Source organism: Mustela lutreola, chromosome 1, assembly GCF_030435805.1.
Source record: "Mustela lutreola isolate mMusLut2 chromosome 1, mMusLut2.pri, whole genome shotgun sequence".
Lineage (NCBI taxonomy): Eukaryota > Metazoa > Chordata > Mammalia > Carnivora > Mustelidae > Mustela > Mustela lutreola.
The window spans coordinates 151,224,751-151,240,821 of record NC_081290.1 but is presented as its reverse complement, the minus strand read 5'-3'; the positions used below and the strand labels follow the sequence as shown (position 1 = coordinate 151,240,821).

Genomic DNA, 16,071 nt, shown 5'->3' with positions numbered 1-16,071 from the left:
TTAGCTTTGGTAAGCTTGGGGAAGTGGTGTGAGAGAATTGGAATTCATTTTGTTAGACTCTAATAATGCACGTTATGAAAATATGTGCTTATTTTACTTACCTCTTCATGGTGTGGGTGTGAAGGGGGAGAAAATCATGTTATTCTAATAGCTCCTTTTCTGTATGTACTTCTGTGGGCTTCCCTTCTCAGGTTACAGTACTAGCTTGTGTGTTAATGCTGAAAATGTAGGTCTTAACCTTTGGGGATTTGAAGGCCTTTGTTTCACTTTTGCTTCAGAGCTCATGTGTTTAAATGGCTTTTTTGGCACATAGCTAGCTTGGAAGAGCAGTGCAACGTCCAATAAAGTGGTTAGGACGTGTTGCCAATACCAAATGTACTTACAACTTAAGAAGAAAGGAAATAAATCCTAAATGTCACCAACATTCCATCAGTTTATTAAGACTCTCCTTCTTATTTCATACTCCAGCCCACCTCTCTGTGCAAGGAGGTTAAGATTTCACCAAGGACTCTCGAAGGACAATGAGATAGAACTCTCGAGGTGATTGACTGATTGATGTGGACAAGAATGGAGTCAGATTATCAGTGAAAATGGCATATGTACTCTCAAAACTAAATAGACTTGACCCTGGTGAATCCTTGTACTGATTTCTAATTTAACTGTCTTCATCAAATATTCTAAAAATAAATAACATTTTTACAGCCGCTTAAGTGCCTACAGACCAACCGTGCATGCAATATCACATTTACTCATCACAATGAACTCCTGAAATAGGTCTCTTTGTACTTGAGATACTTATTTATATGTAGATAAACTGAGGCTTACAGAGGTCAGGTGATTTGTTCAGTGTTATGTTGGAGTCCTGGAACATGATCCCCGCATCCAGACATTCTGATGCCAAATCCTGAGTAATTTCCACTACGCCGTTCACATTTTGGCATGTAAGCTCTGTGTGTATAGACACCTTCCCCCTTCATACCCTGATGTAGCTCCAGCACCTAGGAACAATGCCTGGCACATAATGGACATGCAACAAATATATTTTTTTAAGATTTTATTTATTTATTTGACAGACAGAGATCACAAGTAGGAGAGAAGCAGGCAGAGAGAGAGGAGGAAGTAGGCTCCCTGCTGAGCAGGGGAGCCTGATGCTGTGAAGCAAGGAAGGGTGAGCTGAGATTCTGGCTGTAAGAGAAGAGCTAGGGGGACAAGGACAGGATGTTTGCAATTCTTACGCACATTCAATTCCGCATCACAAACGGAATGTAGTGTAAGTGTTCTCCTCAGTCTCTCATGCCCACCTCTCTCTCTTCTCTCTCTCTCTCTCTCTCTCTCTCTCACACACACACACACACACGCACACACACACACACACACTGGCTTGTTTTACTTCTGAGGGCAGTGAAGAATGAATGTTCAATCAAAAGCTTCAGTTTAAGCCCCAAGTACAATTTTATTGAGTAGCTTGTCTTAGTCCAACACAATAGCCTTCATTCCCAAAATGCCTTTTTGTCATGTATTTGAAGGGAGTGCTGTTCCCTTTCTTCTCCTGCATTTAAGCTCCAGAGGCTTTATTTATATAGTACCTGTGAGAGGCTGCTTGGTGGAATGGAGAGAACAGTGAACTCGGAGTTGCTCTGACCTTGGACAAGTTCCTTTCCCTCTCTGGGCCTCATTGTCCATATCTGTAGAAGAAGGAGCTCAGGAGCATTCTTTACTTACTTCCACTATATGAAGATGTTCTAGTAAAGGAATAACTATTGCATTTGTGCATTTGATGTAAAAAAAAAAAAAAAAAGACATCAAGTAAACACAAACAAGAGAGGGAGAGTGGGAGAAGCAAAAACAACTGTCAAAAGTCACAGTTGTTTAACAGGAAATGCGTTCTGTGCAACTTTCCCATATCAAGCTAAATATGCAGAGAGTCTCATTTAAAAGATGCTATTCTTAGGCTCAGTGCACATGAATGTAAATAAGTACTAAAATCAAAACTTCACTGCTAACCGCATAGTTGCAATACAAGTGAAATAAACCACACGTGAAAACCTGGCCTGTATGAGCAATCAATTTGAACTCTTTTCAGTTGCTTCTTTGCAGCAGCCAAACTTTCACAAAATGCAACTATCACCACTGTGTCTTCTTGGGGGTAAAGTCGATGCCTACATCGTTTGAGGAAGGACTGTGCCCCCATGGTTTGTTTGCTCCTGAAAGTGAAATGAACCCGAAATTACAGGAATCTTGGTTGTGCTACTTTTGATGACACGGGAGCCCTAATTACACGGCAGGTGACATTTCATATTAAGAATTTTAATCTTTTTGGCATCCAACTAAATCCGAGAAGGACTAGTTCAATCTCTCATTCATATGGGGAAACTAAGACCCAGGGTGATAAAATGGCTTGGCTGAAGTGCTGCCAGCTCCTTTCACTGGTAGCAAAACCAGAGCTGTACCTTCCACACCTGCTTGGTAGCTTACTACCCTTCCTACCATCACGGAGTTGAGCTCAGTGACTAGGTACTCACGGTCTGCAGCATACTACCCTCCCTAGTGATATATTTGTTTAAATCTTTCCTTTTAAGTGCGCGGTGTTTCTTTCATTCTACTTTCTCAGCCTTTTTCTTGCTGATACCTTCCACTTTCCAGTGTCTTGGTTCGCCGATCAAATGATCTCTTCCTGCCAGTCTTTGAACACTGGCAGAAGGAATTGGAAGCCCGATTCGCCACACCACAACTCAAATCACTTCCAGTTTCTCCACATTTCAGTTAGGGATCACAAATTACTCAGGTACTGGTACCATAGCTGCCCCGGCGTTGGGAGACCAATGGTTTGGTGTCTCTGCGGCATGTAGCAGCTAAGCCCAGCCCAAACACAGATAGTTACATGGTAACAGCCCTTGCTGGTCATTGTGTACTGTTGATTTCATAAATGAAGTTAGATGAACTGACGTTGCTGGGACTCTAAAAGAAGTCAAAACTAGTGCCCAGGATTTGGTGAACATGTCTGCTTCTCCTCTAAATCTCCTTCTTTCTCAGATTGAAGGGCCTTCATCTCAGCATTTGTATGGTGGTAACGCTTACCAAATTGTTTTTTGTTTTTTTGGACTTCATCTGACCTCTCTATTTCTTCCTGGATTGTGGCTACCAGAACACAAATTATTCTAGAGGTTCTACAGTGGATTTGTCTATTGCTAGGACCATATATTTTGTTTTGTTTCCAGCACTCCCTATGATATAGTGCCTAGCATTTTGTGTGACTGTGGCTGTGGCTCATTGAGCTACTGTCTTCAGAAAACAACAGATTGGTTTCTTTCTTAGGGTAATTCTTAGTTCTGTATCTAAAGTTATTGATGAGGGGAGTCCCCTGGCCAGCTCAGTCGGTAAAGCACGATTCTTGATCTTTGGGTCATGAGTTCGAGCCTCACATTGGGTATAGAGCCTACTTTTTAAAAAAAATGGGTTATTGATAGGCACTGCCATGTACTTGCATACATTAGAGCTCATCTACCTGTTTGTTTTCCTATCTTAGCTAGGTTTTGATGTAGTTTAGCTCTTCTAACTCAGCATTACAAACCAGGAGCTGCTTGGGTCTCTCGTGAATTCTTGTGACCTCTCAGAGAACTTCTACTACTAGCTTTGCTGGTGAACATTTCAAGTAAGAACATAGAATCTTGGGATTTGAAGAGGTCTTACAATACATCTAGTCTGTTGCGATTGTTATCAGGTCATACCTTTAGATACCTTTAGTGGCAGAAAATTCATTACTTTCTAAAGGAGCTCCTTGTATTTTGGACAACTCTAACTACTAGAGAATGTTAAGCCAAATATACCTTCCACAGAAACCAAAAGCCCTAGTGGTCCTCCCTTGGGATCACAGAAAACATGTATCATCCCTCTTGTATAATCAACTCTAAGGTCATGTATTTGGAGACAACTATGAATTCCTGTCCATATCTTCTGCCTTTGCCATGTCATCCCTTTATCAAGTTCAGGATTCCCAACACTCTTTGTGGTTGATGCTGCTCCATTTGTACACTTGTCCTTTTGTTCCTACTCTTCGCTTTACTCTTAAAGCTGGGACTCTAATTATGTAAACTAAATTGGTTTAAATAAAAATTTTAAAAAACTAATTGGCTTAAAACATCCTATGGTGTAGAATCTCATCAGAAGCTTCCTATCCATTATTTTATTCATTCATTCAGTATTTATTGTTAGTGATTGTACTTCATGATGGAAACACAACACTGAAACGAATGTGGATATGACAAGGGGCAAGAAAGAATTATAACAAAGGTGTGCTTGGAGCAGTGGTGACAAAAGAAGGGAATGACTGGGAATCAGGACAGTTTCACAGAGCATATGCTAAAACAGGATCTTAACAGAAGAGTAGGAATTCACTGGGAGAAAGAAGGGAAGGGTACTCCCCAGAGGGAACAGCGTACACTAAACTGCATGGATTAGGAGACCCTGCATTGGGAAACTGTAAGGAGTTTGGGGAGTCCTGAGAGGGAGCCTCAAGATCAGGAATAGAGAGATGAGGAACTCCACCTAAGCCTCAGGACTTTGCACATAGTAGGAATTCCCACCACATCCAGCCAACACCCACCAAGTACAGAAACCATCCGCCAGTTAATATCCACCAGCCAAGCTAGGCAGAAGAGGCTATTTTGACTCTTAACAGCCCAGGGGGCTAGTGGCAGTTGACAGATCAGATTTTGCATTTTTCAAAAGGGCCAGTGACTGTCTGCTTTTGAAGTACACGGCTGAGTGATCCACACAGCGACATCAGATAAGGAGAGGAAGCCCTTTAGGTGCTCCTCACGTGTGTTGCTCAAATTCCTCTCTATGTGTGGAGACGAAGAAGCTCTAAGATAGCACACCTCTACCCAGTCTGTGCTGTGCAGTCTGTTCTGGTCCTCTCTGGGCTCCGTTCTCCCTCCATGCCCAAGCTTTATCAGCCTGTGGACTGCAGACAGGTGGGGTCTGACACTTCTCCTTTTGGGTGTGCCTCTCTTCCCCCACCCCCTAACCCGGCAGATGCCCCAAACTGAGGGGTTGCGTATAGAGCCAAGTAGGGGTGTGTTCTTCATTGAAGTGGAGTGAGGTGGCAAGGAAAACCCAGAGTAGGGGCGTCTGGGTGGCTCAGCTGGTTGAGTGTCTGCCTCCGACAGATCCTGGGGTCCTGGGAATCCCTGCTCAGCGGGGAGTCTGCTTCTGCCTCTTCCTCTGTCCCTCCACCTGCTTGTGCTTTGTTTCTATCTTTCTTCCTCAAGTAAATAAATAAAATCTTAAAAAAAAAAAAAAAAAGAAGAAGATCCAGAGAACCTGGGTATCGCATCTCTACTGCCCCACTCAGTAGCTTCCAAAGCCACCCCAGGGAACCCTGGGAATATCAAATATTCCATCCATCTTCCAGATTCTTGCTGAGACCTGTGGAACTAAATACAACTGAACCTGAGGCTTACACGATTGGGCCCCTGATGTCACCCAAAGGAGCAAAACCGTATCATCTCACCTTTATGGTTCTGGTCACCAGAGGCTGATTGTCAGAGTGGATTGTCTTAAAGATCTCAGATAGTATCAGTTTAAATTTCTACAGATGTAACTACAATTGAAAACTAATGGCCAAACATGGATCTTTGTCTTATTTAAATAGACGTGTAGTATATGTGGTGTTGTGAGGAATTCAAAGACAAATTAGAATGGCTATTGGCCTTTAGGAGGTTGGAATCTAGTTGGAGAAACAAAGCATAAGCAGATTGACACATTGTTGTTGCTGTTACTCTTTTGCTTTTTGTACTTACAATTTCTGCTGTTATCCACCTGCCCCCCACCCCCATCCTTTGTATATATTTTCAGGCTGGTTCTCCTAAGTGGACAAAAGCAGACGTTTGCCTATCAGGAAATGGAAGACACTGAGGATTTTGTGAGTAAGGGGCCACATCCAGGTAATATCCCTACAACATCCCCTGATGGAGTAAATAGTTCCTATTTATCATTATATAATAGAGGGCTGATGGGTTGAGACTGTATTTAATTATCATCAGTGTTCCTTCATCTTTATTCAAAAGCTGCTTTCTTATGACATAACAGTGAATGAATGTCAATTATTTCAACAATAGCTTAAAATAGAGCTATTCATAATGTAGTGGCCTGTCCAACCAGCAATTATATTTGTATATCCAGGCTCCCCTTCCTTTTATTTAAAAAAAAAAAAAAAACTTTAAAAAGATTTTATTTATTTAATAGAGAGAGAAAGAGAGAGATCACAAGTAGGCAGGTGGCGGGGGTGGAGGGGTGAGGAATAAGCAGACTCCCTGCTGAGCAGGGAGCCCAATGCCAGGCTCCATCCCAGGACCCTAGGATCATGACCTGAGCTGAAGGCAGAGGCTTAACCCATTGAGCCATCCAGGTGCCCCATTCCCCTCCCTTTTAAAAGGAGGTTCCAGAAAGCCATCTTGGATTTTCTGAGGGTAATCTCTCTTAGAGTGAGCAATGTAAGGCCCCTGGAATCATATCAGGTGGTTTTCTTAGAAGGGGAGTTATAGAGTGAGTGCCTTTGGAGTCAGTGAGGGCGGCCTCCCTCCCCAGAAGGCTGATGTAGGGCCCCGGAGCTAAGGAGGGAGCCTTCCCTAGGAGGATGCAGGAGAGTAACCCCTAGGTACAGAAAACAGGGGGTATCACCTCCTTTGTGTTTTGAGAGGAAAAATTCCTCACTCACAGGGGATGAAAACCCTTAGGGGCAAGGGGTACGCAGTTTCTGAGTCAGTGGGGGTGGTGGCTAGCATCCGAGACATGGCTGGGCACGTAAATGGAAAGAAAGATAACACTGGGGCTCTCTTGGTTGAGCTTAGCCCTGAGAGAACTTGCTTGGAAGACCCGCCGCTGTCCGGGCTTAACGAGCCGGTATCCTTTGTCCAGCTTTTAGGGACATTTCAAACGCGACACCTTGTGGCAGCAAGAAGCAACAGCAGCAGTAGACTAGCTTCGGATGCCCTCCCACTCCCACTGCTCTTTTTCTTGGGTGATTCCCTTTAAAATGCTGAAAAGGGGGAGGGAGTGCTTGAGCAGTTATAGGGAATGAGACGAGGTGTGGCCGGTTCAGACCAGTTCATTCCAGTTACAATCTATATAGCAAGACTAACCTGAAATGGTCTAAATCCCAGATAGTAAACTTTCTCCTTTCCAAGTGGCTTTTCTTTTCAGAAACTGAAGACAAAGTTTAAACCCTGCTGTTTCATCTGACTTCTTAGCCTTTGCTTTAGTTGAGAAATAAGCTCCCGATCATTTATCACATTAATTGCCAGTGCTTATAAAATGGAAATAAAGGCCATGGATGCATGGACCCATCCCTTGTTTTATACACGTGGCTGAGATACTATGCACATATTGTTTGCAAAAAAGAGCTTTTGGGTTCCGAAGTCGAGATCAAAGCCCGACATCCTTCACTTTCCTCAGCAGGTTGTAGAAACTTCTTGGAATCCTGAGACACCTTTTATAACGTGGACTAAAATATTCTTCGGCCTATCGCTGGCCTAGGGAGGCCTAAGTGGTAGATTCTTTTTTTTTCCCCTGCTTCTTCTCCAGTTCCAACCACTGAGCCAGCAGCTTGGTATTTAATTCTAGGCAGTCCTTCAACTAAGCCATGATGAATTCTTTGAGTTGAGCTCAATTAAAGAAGCTAAAATGTCTGAGGCAGAAGGGTCTGAAATACCCTTCTGAGCAGCCTCCAGGACCTGGCAGGGTTTGTGCTGGAAGCCATAAGGCTGAACCACGTTATAAAAGGTGTCTCAGGATTCCAAGAAGTTTCTACAACCTGCTGAGGAAAGTGAAGGATGTCGGGCTTTGATCTCAACTTCGGAACCCAAAAGCTCTTTTTTGCAAGGGGGAACGACAGAATAACCATCTGGAACATCTGCTGTCTGGAGCCCAATGGTGGAGGCTAGGCCTTCTGCACAGGCTGCCATCTTGGGTATCAGAGTGAAACTTCTCTGCGGTTCTTCAGGAAAGATGACTTCTCAATGTCATGCACAGTCTTGGGGCCTCACACTCCTAAATGAACTTGGAGTGCCTTGACTCTTGGGAATCAACTTTAAGAGTTCATTTTGATGAAGTTCTAGAATCTAGGTGAGGTTCGGTGGGGTGAGGTCCAGAGCCGATGGCTAAGAAAGAATTCTTAAGATGTCTCTGCAAAAAGGTGGTTTATAAAGCACAGGGACAGTACCTGTGGGCAGGAAGAGCTGCTGCCCCAGGTTGTGAGGGATGGCAGGTTATGTACTATGTGGTTGGGGGAAGGTTAGGGAAAGGGAGATTTCAACAGAGATTTCATATGCTAAAGAGGGCCTACAAGGTGCCGGGATACCAGAGGTCTTGCGGCTTGATCAAGGTTGTCTTTCCCTTTTAGCAAGCCATTAACATCAAGATAGTTGGGAGATTCCTAAAGAATGTCACATTTGTCCCACCCAGTAGTGGTGGGGGTGAGGGGGAGATTGCAAGGTGTCAGCCTTTTGCTTTGTCCTCAGCCAGCCTTCTGCTCCCTCATCACTCTCATGGCCGTTTCCCAAGGCCTAAACTGATTCTAAGAACACTGGGTTAGGATCCTTGTCAATCACCTTGACTTAAAGACCCACCTATGGCCCTTTTCTAACCAGGTGAAGACCACCAGTGGGTATTTTCTAAGACACAGCCAAAGCACAATGTTTTGGTTGTACCCTTCTGAGGATTATGGATCCTACCAGCCCTTCACTTCATAACCAAGGGAAACCATTAAAAGGAATAAATCTCTGGAGTACTACAAAGATTTGCTGCTTGGGGATTTCTCTTCTTTTTTATGTAAGGAAGCAGCTGCTAATGACTTTCAGTGAGGAAGGGGAAAATTCTTCCAAATTTAACCTTGGAAGGGCATCCCCTGGTAGAACACCCTCCCACGCTCTTACATCGAGTATATTCTTGTCAGGCCTCTCATCTTACAGGTAGTCAAGGAGAAGTGATTTGCCCTGATCATGTGGTCCGTTCTTTTTTCTGCATTCTGCTCCTGATCAGTTTCTTTCCCAGTCTGGAGAAACTTCCTAGAGGCCTTCCTTCACCCCACACTTAGTTGTATCTTGGGCTTCTCTGTACACAGTTGGCGTTTAGTGAAGAATATCCAGCCATTCTGGTGGCTCGGGATTTCCAGACTTTTCATTTCATTTCAACATATGTCCTGGGGAGATACATTAGACTGCATTTTGGAGCTAGATGCGAAGTCCTATGACTCTGGGAAGTAAGAACCAGACTAGAATGGTCCAGCAGTGCCTATCTCTGATAGGAGTTAACAGGCCTGCAGAGGTGGCAAAAGAATTCTTAGATTCTTTGGGTTTGTGTTCTGATAGAGGTCAGGCAAGTATGCTGTGCCCAAGACCTCTAATTTTATATAACCTCTGTTTATCTCTAGTTGACGATGATGTATTTAAAGAACCAATGAAAAAAAGAAAACGTTCAGATAGAGACCAGAGGTTCCGCGCATTTCCCTCTGTGGAACAAAGTGCTCTTAAGGAATGTGAGTATTATGACCCTGCTGTGTGGCTTGTATTAATGTGGCTCTGTTCTTTTCCAAATGTGTGAAAATGCTCAAAGGAGGAGAATGTTCAGTTGGAAAGAAGGATGAAATATTTTCAAATGATCCTGAGCCAGAAAAGGAGGCCTTGGGGCAGGGATATATAATTTGACAATGCATCTCTATGAGTCTCTGGATAGGAGAGTTGTTGTCAAAATAAGAGATTGTCAAAATAACCTCTTCCTGATTAGGAAAATGACTGTGAAAATGGTTGGTTTGGTGCCTTGGTGAGTGTTTCTATGATGCCCTGGCAGTTTTTCTTTTTATGACCACAGGAGAGAAGAATTTAGAAGGGCTATAGCCCACAGCAAAGATATGCCGACTTCTGTTACAAGGGGTTTCGGAGCAGACTGGGCCCTTGGGAGGCTCTCACAATCAATAATTGCTATCTCCCATGAGCAATCATTGCTAGTGTCAGATAACTTGCTATCATATTTAATTGGCTTTTCATTTCACTTCATTTCTTTCTTTCCTTTCTGTGTGGTATTGAGCACATTCCTCTTCTGGAGATGTAGTACTTCATCTCTGCCAGGTATGTGTTGGCTAATACATTCCTGTTGATTCCAGATGAAAAATTAGAGTCACGGACCAGAAGGGTTTTGAGCAACACTTATCAGAAACTTATTCAGTCTGTCTTCCTGGATGACAGCATTCCTAATGGAGTCGAATATCTCATGTGAGTCTGGTATCAGCTCCCCATCAAATCTTCCATCCATTCTTTCCTTAGGTGATTGTAAGTGCTTTTCTCCAACAATGAAGAGGAATTCTTAGTTAGAAACTAAGCAAAGAAGGCTGAACATTCATTAGCTATGGGCTATTATTTATTATTGATTGATTGATTATTATTGCCATTCATGGGGTTGTCACACTTGCTAGGTACCCTGTTAAATATTTTACATATATCAAATTTCATTTACTTGTCCCAATACCCCTATAAAGTAGGAACTATTATTATCTTCCCAATTTTACTGAACTTGTGGCTTAGAGAGACCAAGACATGGACCAAGGTCACACTGTTGGTAAACGAAAGGGCCTGAATCCAACGCATGCTGTGTGAAACTCTAGCCTGTGGCCTCAACCACTGGGCTGAGCTGACTTGAAGCACTTGATTGGTGCCCGGGCTGAATCTCTTACTCACAAAAGTCTCCAGGTTGCTGCCAGTAATACTGTACCTCTTCCTAAAATTTATTTCCAGGATCCAGACTATATAATTTCCATAGAGCACAAACAAGGATGCTTTACATCCGGGTAGGCATTACAGAGTTTGTATAGAATCATCACTACCATGTATTTTTGCATAATCTCCTTTGAGGCTCAGGACGCCTCTATGTAGGAAACGGGGACTAATATTCCCTCCTGATCAAGAAAGTCTCAGAGATTCAAAAAGATGGATGATTTGCCTGGGATTGCAACTCAGTTCCTTCATGTTCTATTTTGGTACTCTTCCCACTATGCTTTGATGACCCTGACCATGTGCATTTAAAAATCAATTTAGAAACAGGCTTCTTGCCTTGATTGAAAAACCATCATTGGACCCAATCTACATTGGATTATTCGGAAGCACAGGGGCTGGGAAGAGCTCCTTGATCAACGCTATCATCCAGCAAGCAATGTTTCTACCAGTATCTGGAGAAAGTATATGTACGTCATGTATTGTACAAGTGAGCTCAGGCTGCTGTGAGCAGTATGAGGCTAAAATCCACCTTCTCTCGGACCAGGTAATTGTCCCCTTCCTCCTTTCTTTCCTCCTTCCCGCTCTCTTTCCTTCCTTTTCTTTCTTTTCTTTTCCTTCTCTCCTAGAGATGAACATAATATTCCTTGTAGATATAGTGTATGCCTTTGTCAAAAGAAAAGAACATAGTACAGAATGAGAGAGTTCTGTAGAGCAAGATGGGGGTTCTAGCCTGCATCCTGTCACTGTTGTTACGGGGCTTTGGGCAAGCCATTTCCCTCCTTGGGCTCCTGATTCCTGAATGACAAAACAAGGGGTTTGGATTAGATGATTCCCTGCTGGATTCCATGATGTTAGAGTTTCTGAATAGGCAGTCCCTCCAGGAATGGATTCCCCTTTTTCCTTGTTTTCCATGTCTGTGTCATGAGGGGCTTGGCCCTACTCTCCCTTGGCAGGAGTGGAAGGAGGAGCTGAAGAACTTGACTAAACTCCTGCACAGGACAGAGGAACCAGACAGAGAAGAGGCAGACGTGTGGGACAGGGATGATGCTGTAGAGGAAGCCATCTGGAAGCTACAGATGTTTTACGGAAATGGAGCGGAAAGAAAGAGCTATGAAGAGCTACTGAGGGCAAGGCCCAAAGGAAAGATTCCCACCTCCAGAATCATCACCCTCAAGGCAGAAGAGGTAGCCCTGAGATTTCTTTCTTCATTTTATCATGAGTCACAAGTTTAAGAATCAAATCCATTGAGGAAATTGGCTCACAGCACGGTATTTTTGTTGGAAACGAGTTGATACCCAAACCAGAAGTATCCCTGCCCGAGTTCTTTTTCATTATTTATGGTTGTAAAATGAGAAATGTTAGTGTCTGACTGGGGGTCTTTAGTGCCCAGGGAAGACTATTTACAGTTACTTGAGGATTAATTAAGGATGCTTGGGGGTACAAATGTCTAAAAACAAAACCATCCGATTTATAGTGGCTTAGATGAATAGGGATTTATTCATTTTCTTATATAAAAAGCCTGGAAGCAGCTGGGTTTGTGGGTTGGTTCAGTGGCTCATCAATGTCAAGATCAACACCTCCTGGGCGCCCTTGGCCTGTCCTCAGACTTGTTGCCTCCTACTCATAAGATGCTACTGAAGTGCTAGACTTCACAGTTGGCTTCATAGAAGAAAGCAATGGATAAAAAGTTGGCACCAACATCTCCTCTTTCCTGGGAAAGTAAAAACTTTCTCAGAAACATCCCCAGTAAACTTCTGGGTAGAATTTCCTGTTCAGAGGATTCAGTCACATGGCCTTTCTAGCTGAAAGGGAGTCTAAAGCGAGAAGCAAATATGTTGTGATTGGCTGAGGCCAATTTGAATCCACTGCCCAAACAAACAAACAAACACTATTCTGCTAGCACGGGTGAAGCACGGGATGGATATTGGATATGCAGCTAGTAGAACAATGCTCTCCTCACATCTATCATCAATATTCGTTTTAAATTTCTTTTTAAAGTAAAGTAAAACACTTGTAGAACTAATGCATAATTTTATTACAATTATACATTTAAAGCCTAATGTTTCTTGTCTCTTAAGATTCGTGTTTAAAATATTGTTATTCTGTATATAAATCTGACATTTTCTTGGTATGAAGTAAGAACAATTACTTAAACTTGTTCTAAATTTTAATGTTTTCAATTATCTCCCAAGGTTAACATAGCAAGTCTCTCCTTAAGTAGCTAATGCTTACTTGTATAATTAATCGAGTTTCCTTAGACTTTCTGTGTTATGGTTCAGATTTAATATAGTCCATTCTCTCCAAAATTTTTAAATACTTGACCAGGCACATTTAGAGGTCAAATAAATGGAATCTTTCAAGGCACTTAGCTCTTGTAAATCTAGGAAATCAAATGTAATAGCCACTTCTTATATTTAAATGGATATCACTCTTCAAAATAATTACACTCTTATTTTGTCTAAAACATAGACTGAGCATGTCCAAAGAAACAATGATTACAAAACTGGTTACTTTATCAGCACACACACAATTTACACCAAGTAAGCTACACCAAGGTACCAATATAGTAACCATTTCTTCACTACCCTGTATTTAGAAATATTCCTTCTCAGTGTTACAAATTTGCCCCTTGAAACTAGGAGTTGAAATACCACAGTTACATCTCAGTGAATGAGGGCACTGATTCAAAGTCTGAGTCCAGGGTTCTAGATCGGACTGAGGGAAACCAAGCTTGCCTTCCAGAATAGTTTGTCCTGAGCCAGTTTATTGGGTTGAGCCACCGTCTTAGACAAAGGGACTTTTCAAGGACATGCTTTTTCTTTCACACTGCCTTTAGGGTATCTGCTTTATTTATTCTTTTAAAGATTTATTTATTTACTTCAGAGAGAGAGAGAAAGAGAGAGCGTGAGTGGAGGGGCAGAAGGAGAGAGAGAATCCCAAGCAGACTCTGCACTGAGCAGGGAGCCCAACACAGGGCCCAATCTCATGACCATGAAGTCATGACCTGAACTGAAACCAAGAGTCAGCCGCCCAACCAACTGCACCACCTAAACACCCCCAGTATCTCTTTTGTTTTTTAAATTAAATATCTTAAAGAACTTTTCTTTCACATTTTCCTATTATTTGATTAGAATTGATGAATTCTGTGACTCCCTACCCATATTGCAACAAACCCCCTGATTTAATCTCAACTCTCTTAAGAATTTCTGTTCTTATCTTTCTTTCAGGACTATTTTATAGATATTTATTAACAATGACCACCAAAGGGGTGCCTGGGTGGCTCAGTTAGTTAAGCGTCCAACTCTTGATTTTGTCTCAGGTCATGATCTTAGTTTTCATGGGATAAATCTCCATGCTCAGCAGGGGTTCTGCTGGAGATTCTCTCTCTCTCTCTCTCTCTCTCTCTCTCTCCCTCTGCCCTTCTCCCCTGCACCCCCAGTGTGCTCTCTCTCTCTCTCTAAAATAAATAAATAAATCTTTTTAAAAAACGACTATCATATATCCCAAATCATCTGTCTTTTGAAGTAGTATCCTGGTAGAGATTTGCTGCCACACATGGTTGCTGGCATGAATGTGTCCCATGCTAGGAATAATGGGCAGAGAACAAGTCCCCATCACCCCCCATCATTAAAACATTCTGGAAATGCCTACACATCAAGATTTTTTTTTGTATTTGGAAGAAAAATTTTAAAAACATTTTTAAAGATCAATTTCAGACTAATTTTCAGTTTGGAAAATATGGTCACCATGTCACCATCAATTTTCCAAAGTCAGGGCTTTCTGGTAATCCAAATGTTTGCATTAGCCATGGGGGAAGAATGCCCTCTCCCCAAAATGTAGACAATTGCATATTAATAATGTTAATTTTAGAATTGAAATGGAATTTAGAGGTTGAATTCATTATCCAGTGAAGCTATAACTTTGCTGAAGCCCCATTCTAACTGGTTCTGGTTTTTTTCAACATACATTTAAGGAGCTTGCACTTTCTGATCTCCAGGGTCCTTTCTGGCTCTCAGAGCATAGGGCCTTTGCAGGTGGGATCACAGGCCTCCTGCAGCCCGTTGCCCAGTGCTGTTTCCTGCCACTACTCAGTGTACCATCACTGAACACAAATCACAGCTGATCCGGGATCGAGGAACTGGGAGAACATCTGGTGTGTGTGACTTTGTCCTTCTTCCTCAGGCAGGAGAGCTGTCTGTCAAGCTGGACCCCTACATCCGGACTCAGAGGAGAGACTTGGATGGAGAGTCAGCTCAGACACAAATTTGGCCCTTGATCAAACACGTGGAAGTAACTCTTCCCAAATCAGAGCTGATTCCAGAAGGCGTTGTGCTGGTGGACATCCCAGGCACAGGCGACTTCAACAGCAAGAGGGATGAAATGTGGAAAAAGGTGATTCTCTTTCCTGTGACTTCATTCCCTCCTCCCTCAAATTCCTCCACCCTTTCTAAAGCAACAAAGAATGCTCTGCTTCAGCTGCTGGGGTTGTAGGAGCTCAAGGGCTTAGATTCTTCTACTTGCTAGGTCTATCCAGGTCAATGGCAGGAGAGAGGTGGCCAGAGAAACTGGGGAGGGAGGAATCGTGAGGCAGGCCTGGAAGCTAGAACAAGAGTAGGAAGAACAGGAGAAAGGTCAGCAACCAAGTAGTGCGGTCTAGGAGTAAGCAGAGGAAATGCAGACAGGGGGAGAGGGAGGCCAAGGGGTGGGTACAAAGTGGAGAAGCTGAGAGCTAAGCACCAAGGAACCAGGAGGCCACTAAGGTGTTTAGCTGTAAGGCACAGAGGCCCAATAAAGCAATCCCAAGCCAAGAGGGATTAATTGAAAAAGTATCTGAGCATCTCCTGAAACAGCCAGACCTCAGGGCCTCCTATCAGGACAGAAGCTGCCATTGTCTCTCTCACCCTCTGCCTGGCTCTTGGGACTATTCCTCTTTGAGCATCTCTCTGCAAAGTCCTGCTTTTCACTTAGCTTTCTCTACTTAGTCCTTAGGTTCCACGTCGTGGAGAATGACCCCCCACCTCCGCCTATGACTGTTTGACTTCAGTCTCTATGTGTTTTAGTTCAAATTCCTAAGAAGGAAAATGGGATTAAGTACTTCCCAGCTAATGCTTCACCCTCTCTGGTGTAAGCATCAATCTTTAGTGCAATCAGCTGTGGCTGAAGTGGTGGTTGAAAGTCTGTCCTTTCAGCCAAAATCTTGGGTAGGGTTTCAAATCTCGGCAGATGAAGTCAGAGCTGATGGGGCACCCCCGGATATGTCTACAGCCAGAGAGTTAAGCATTGGGGTGGTTAGATCTGTACCTAA

The 16,071-nt window shown here is 43.0% G+C and overlaps 1 protein-coding gene across 2 annotated transcripts in view; it reads left to right on the top strand.

Moving 5' to 3' along the window:
• The window catches only part of NUGGC (nuclear GTPase, germinal center associated), a 52,508-nt gene that overhangs the window by 1,308 nt on the left and 35,129 nt on the right, over positions 1-16,071 (top strand). For both annotated transcript variants that reach the window (XM_059176576.1, XM_059176583.1), the window contains exons 2-7: positions 5,857-5,927; positions 9,431-9,535; positions 10,160-10,268; positions 11,088-11,310; positions 11,720-11,950; positions 14,949-15,158. In XM_059176576.1, the coding sequence (XP_059032559.1) occupies positions 5,903-5,927; positions 9,431-9,535; positions 10,160-10,268; positions 11,088-11,310; positions 11,720-11,950; positions 14,949-15,158 (903 nt within the window). In that variant the 5' untranslated portion in view covers positions 5,857-5,902. The remainder of the gene's footprint in view (positions 1-5,856; positions 5,928-9,430; positions 9,536-10,159; positions 10,269-11,087; positions 11,311-11,719; positions 11,951-14,948; positions 15,159-16,071) is intronic.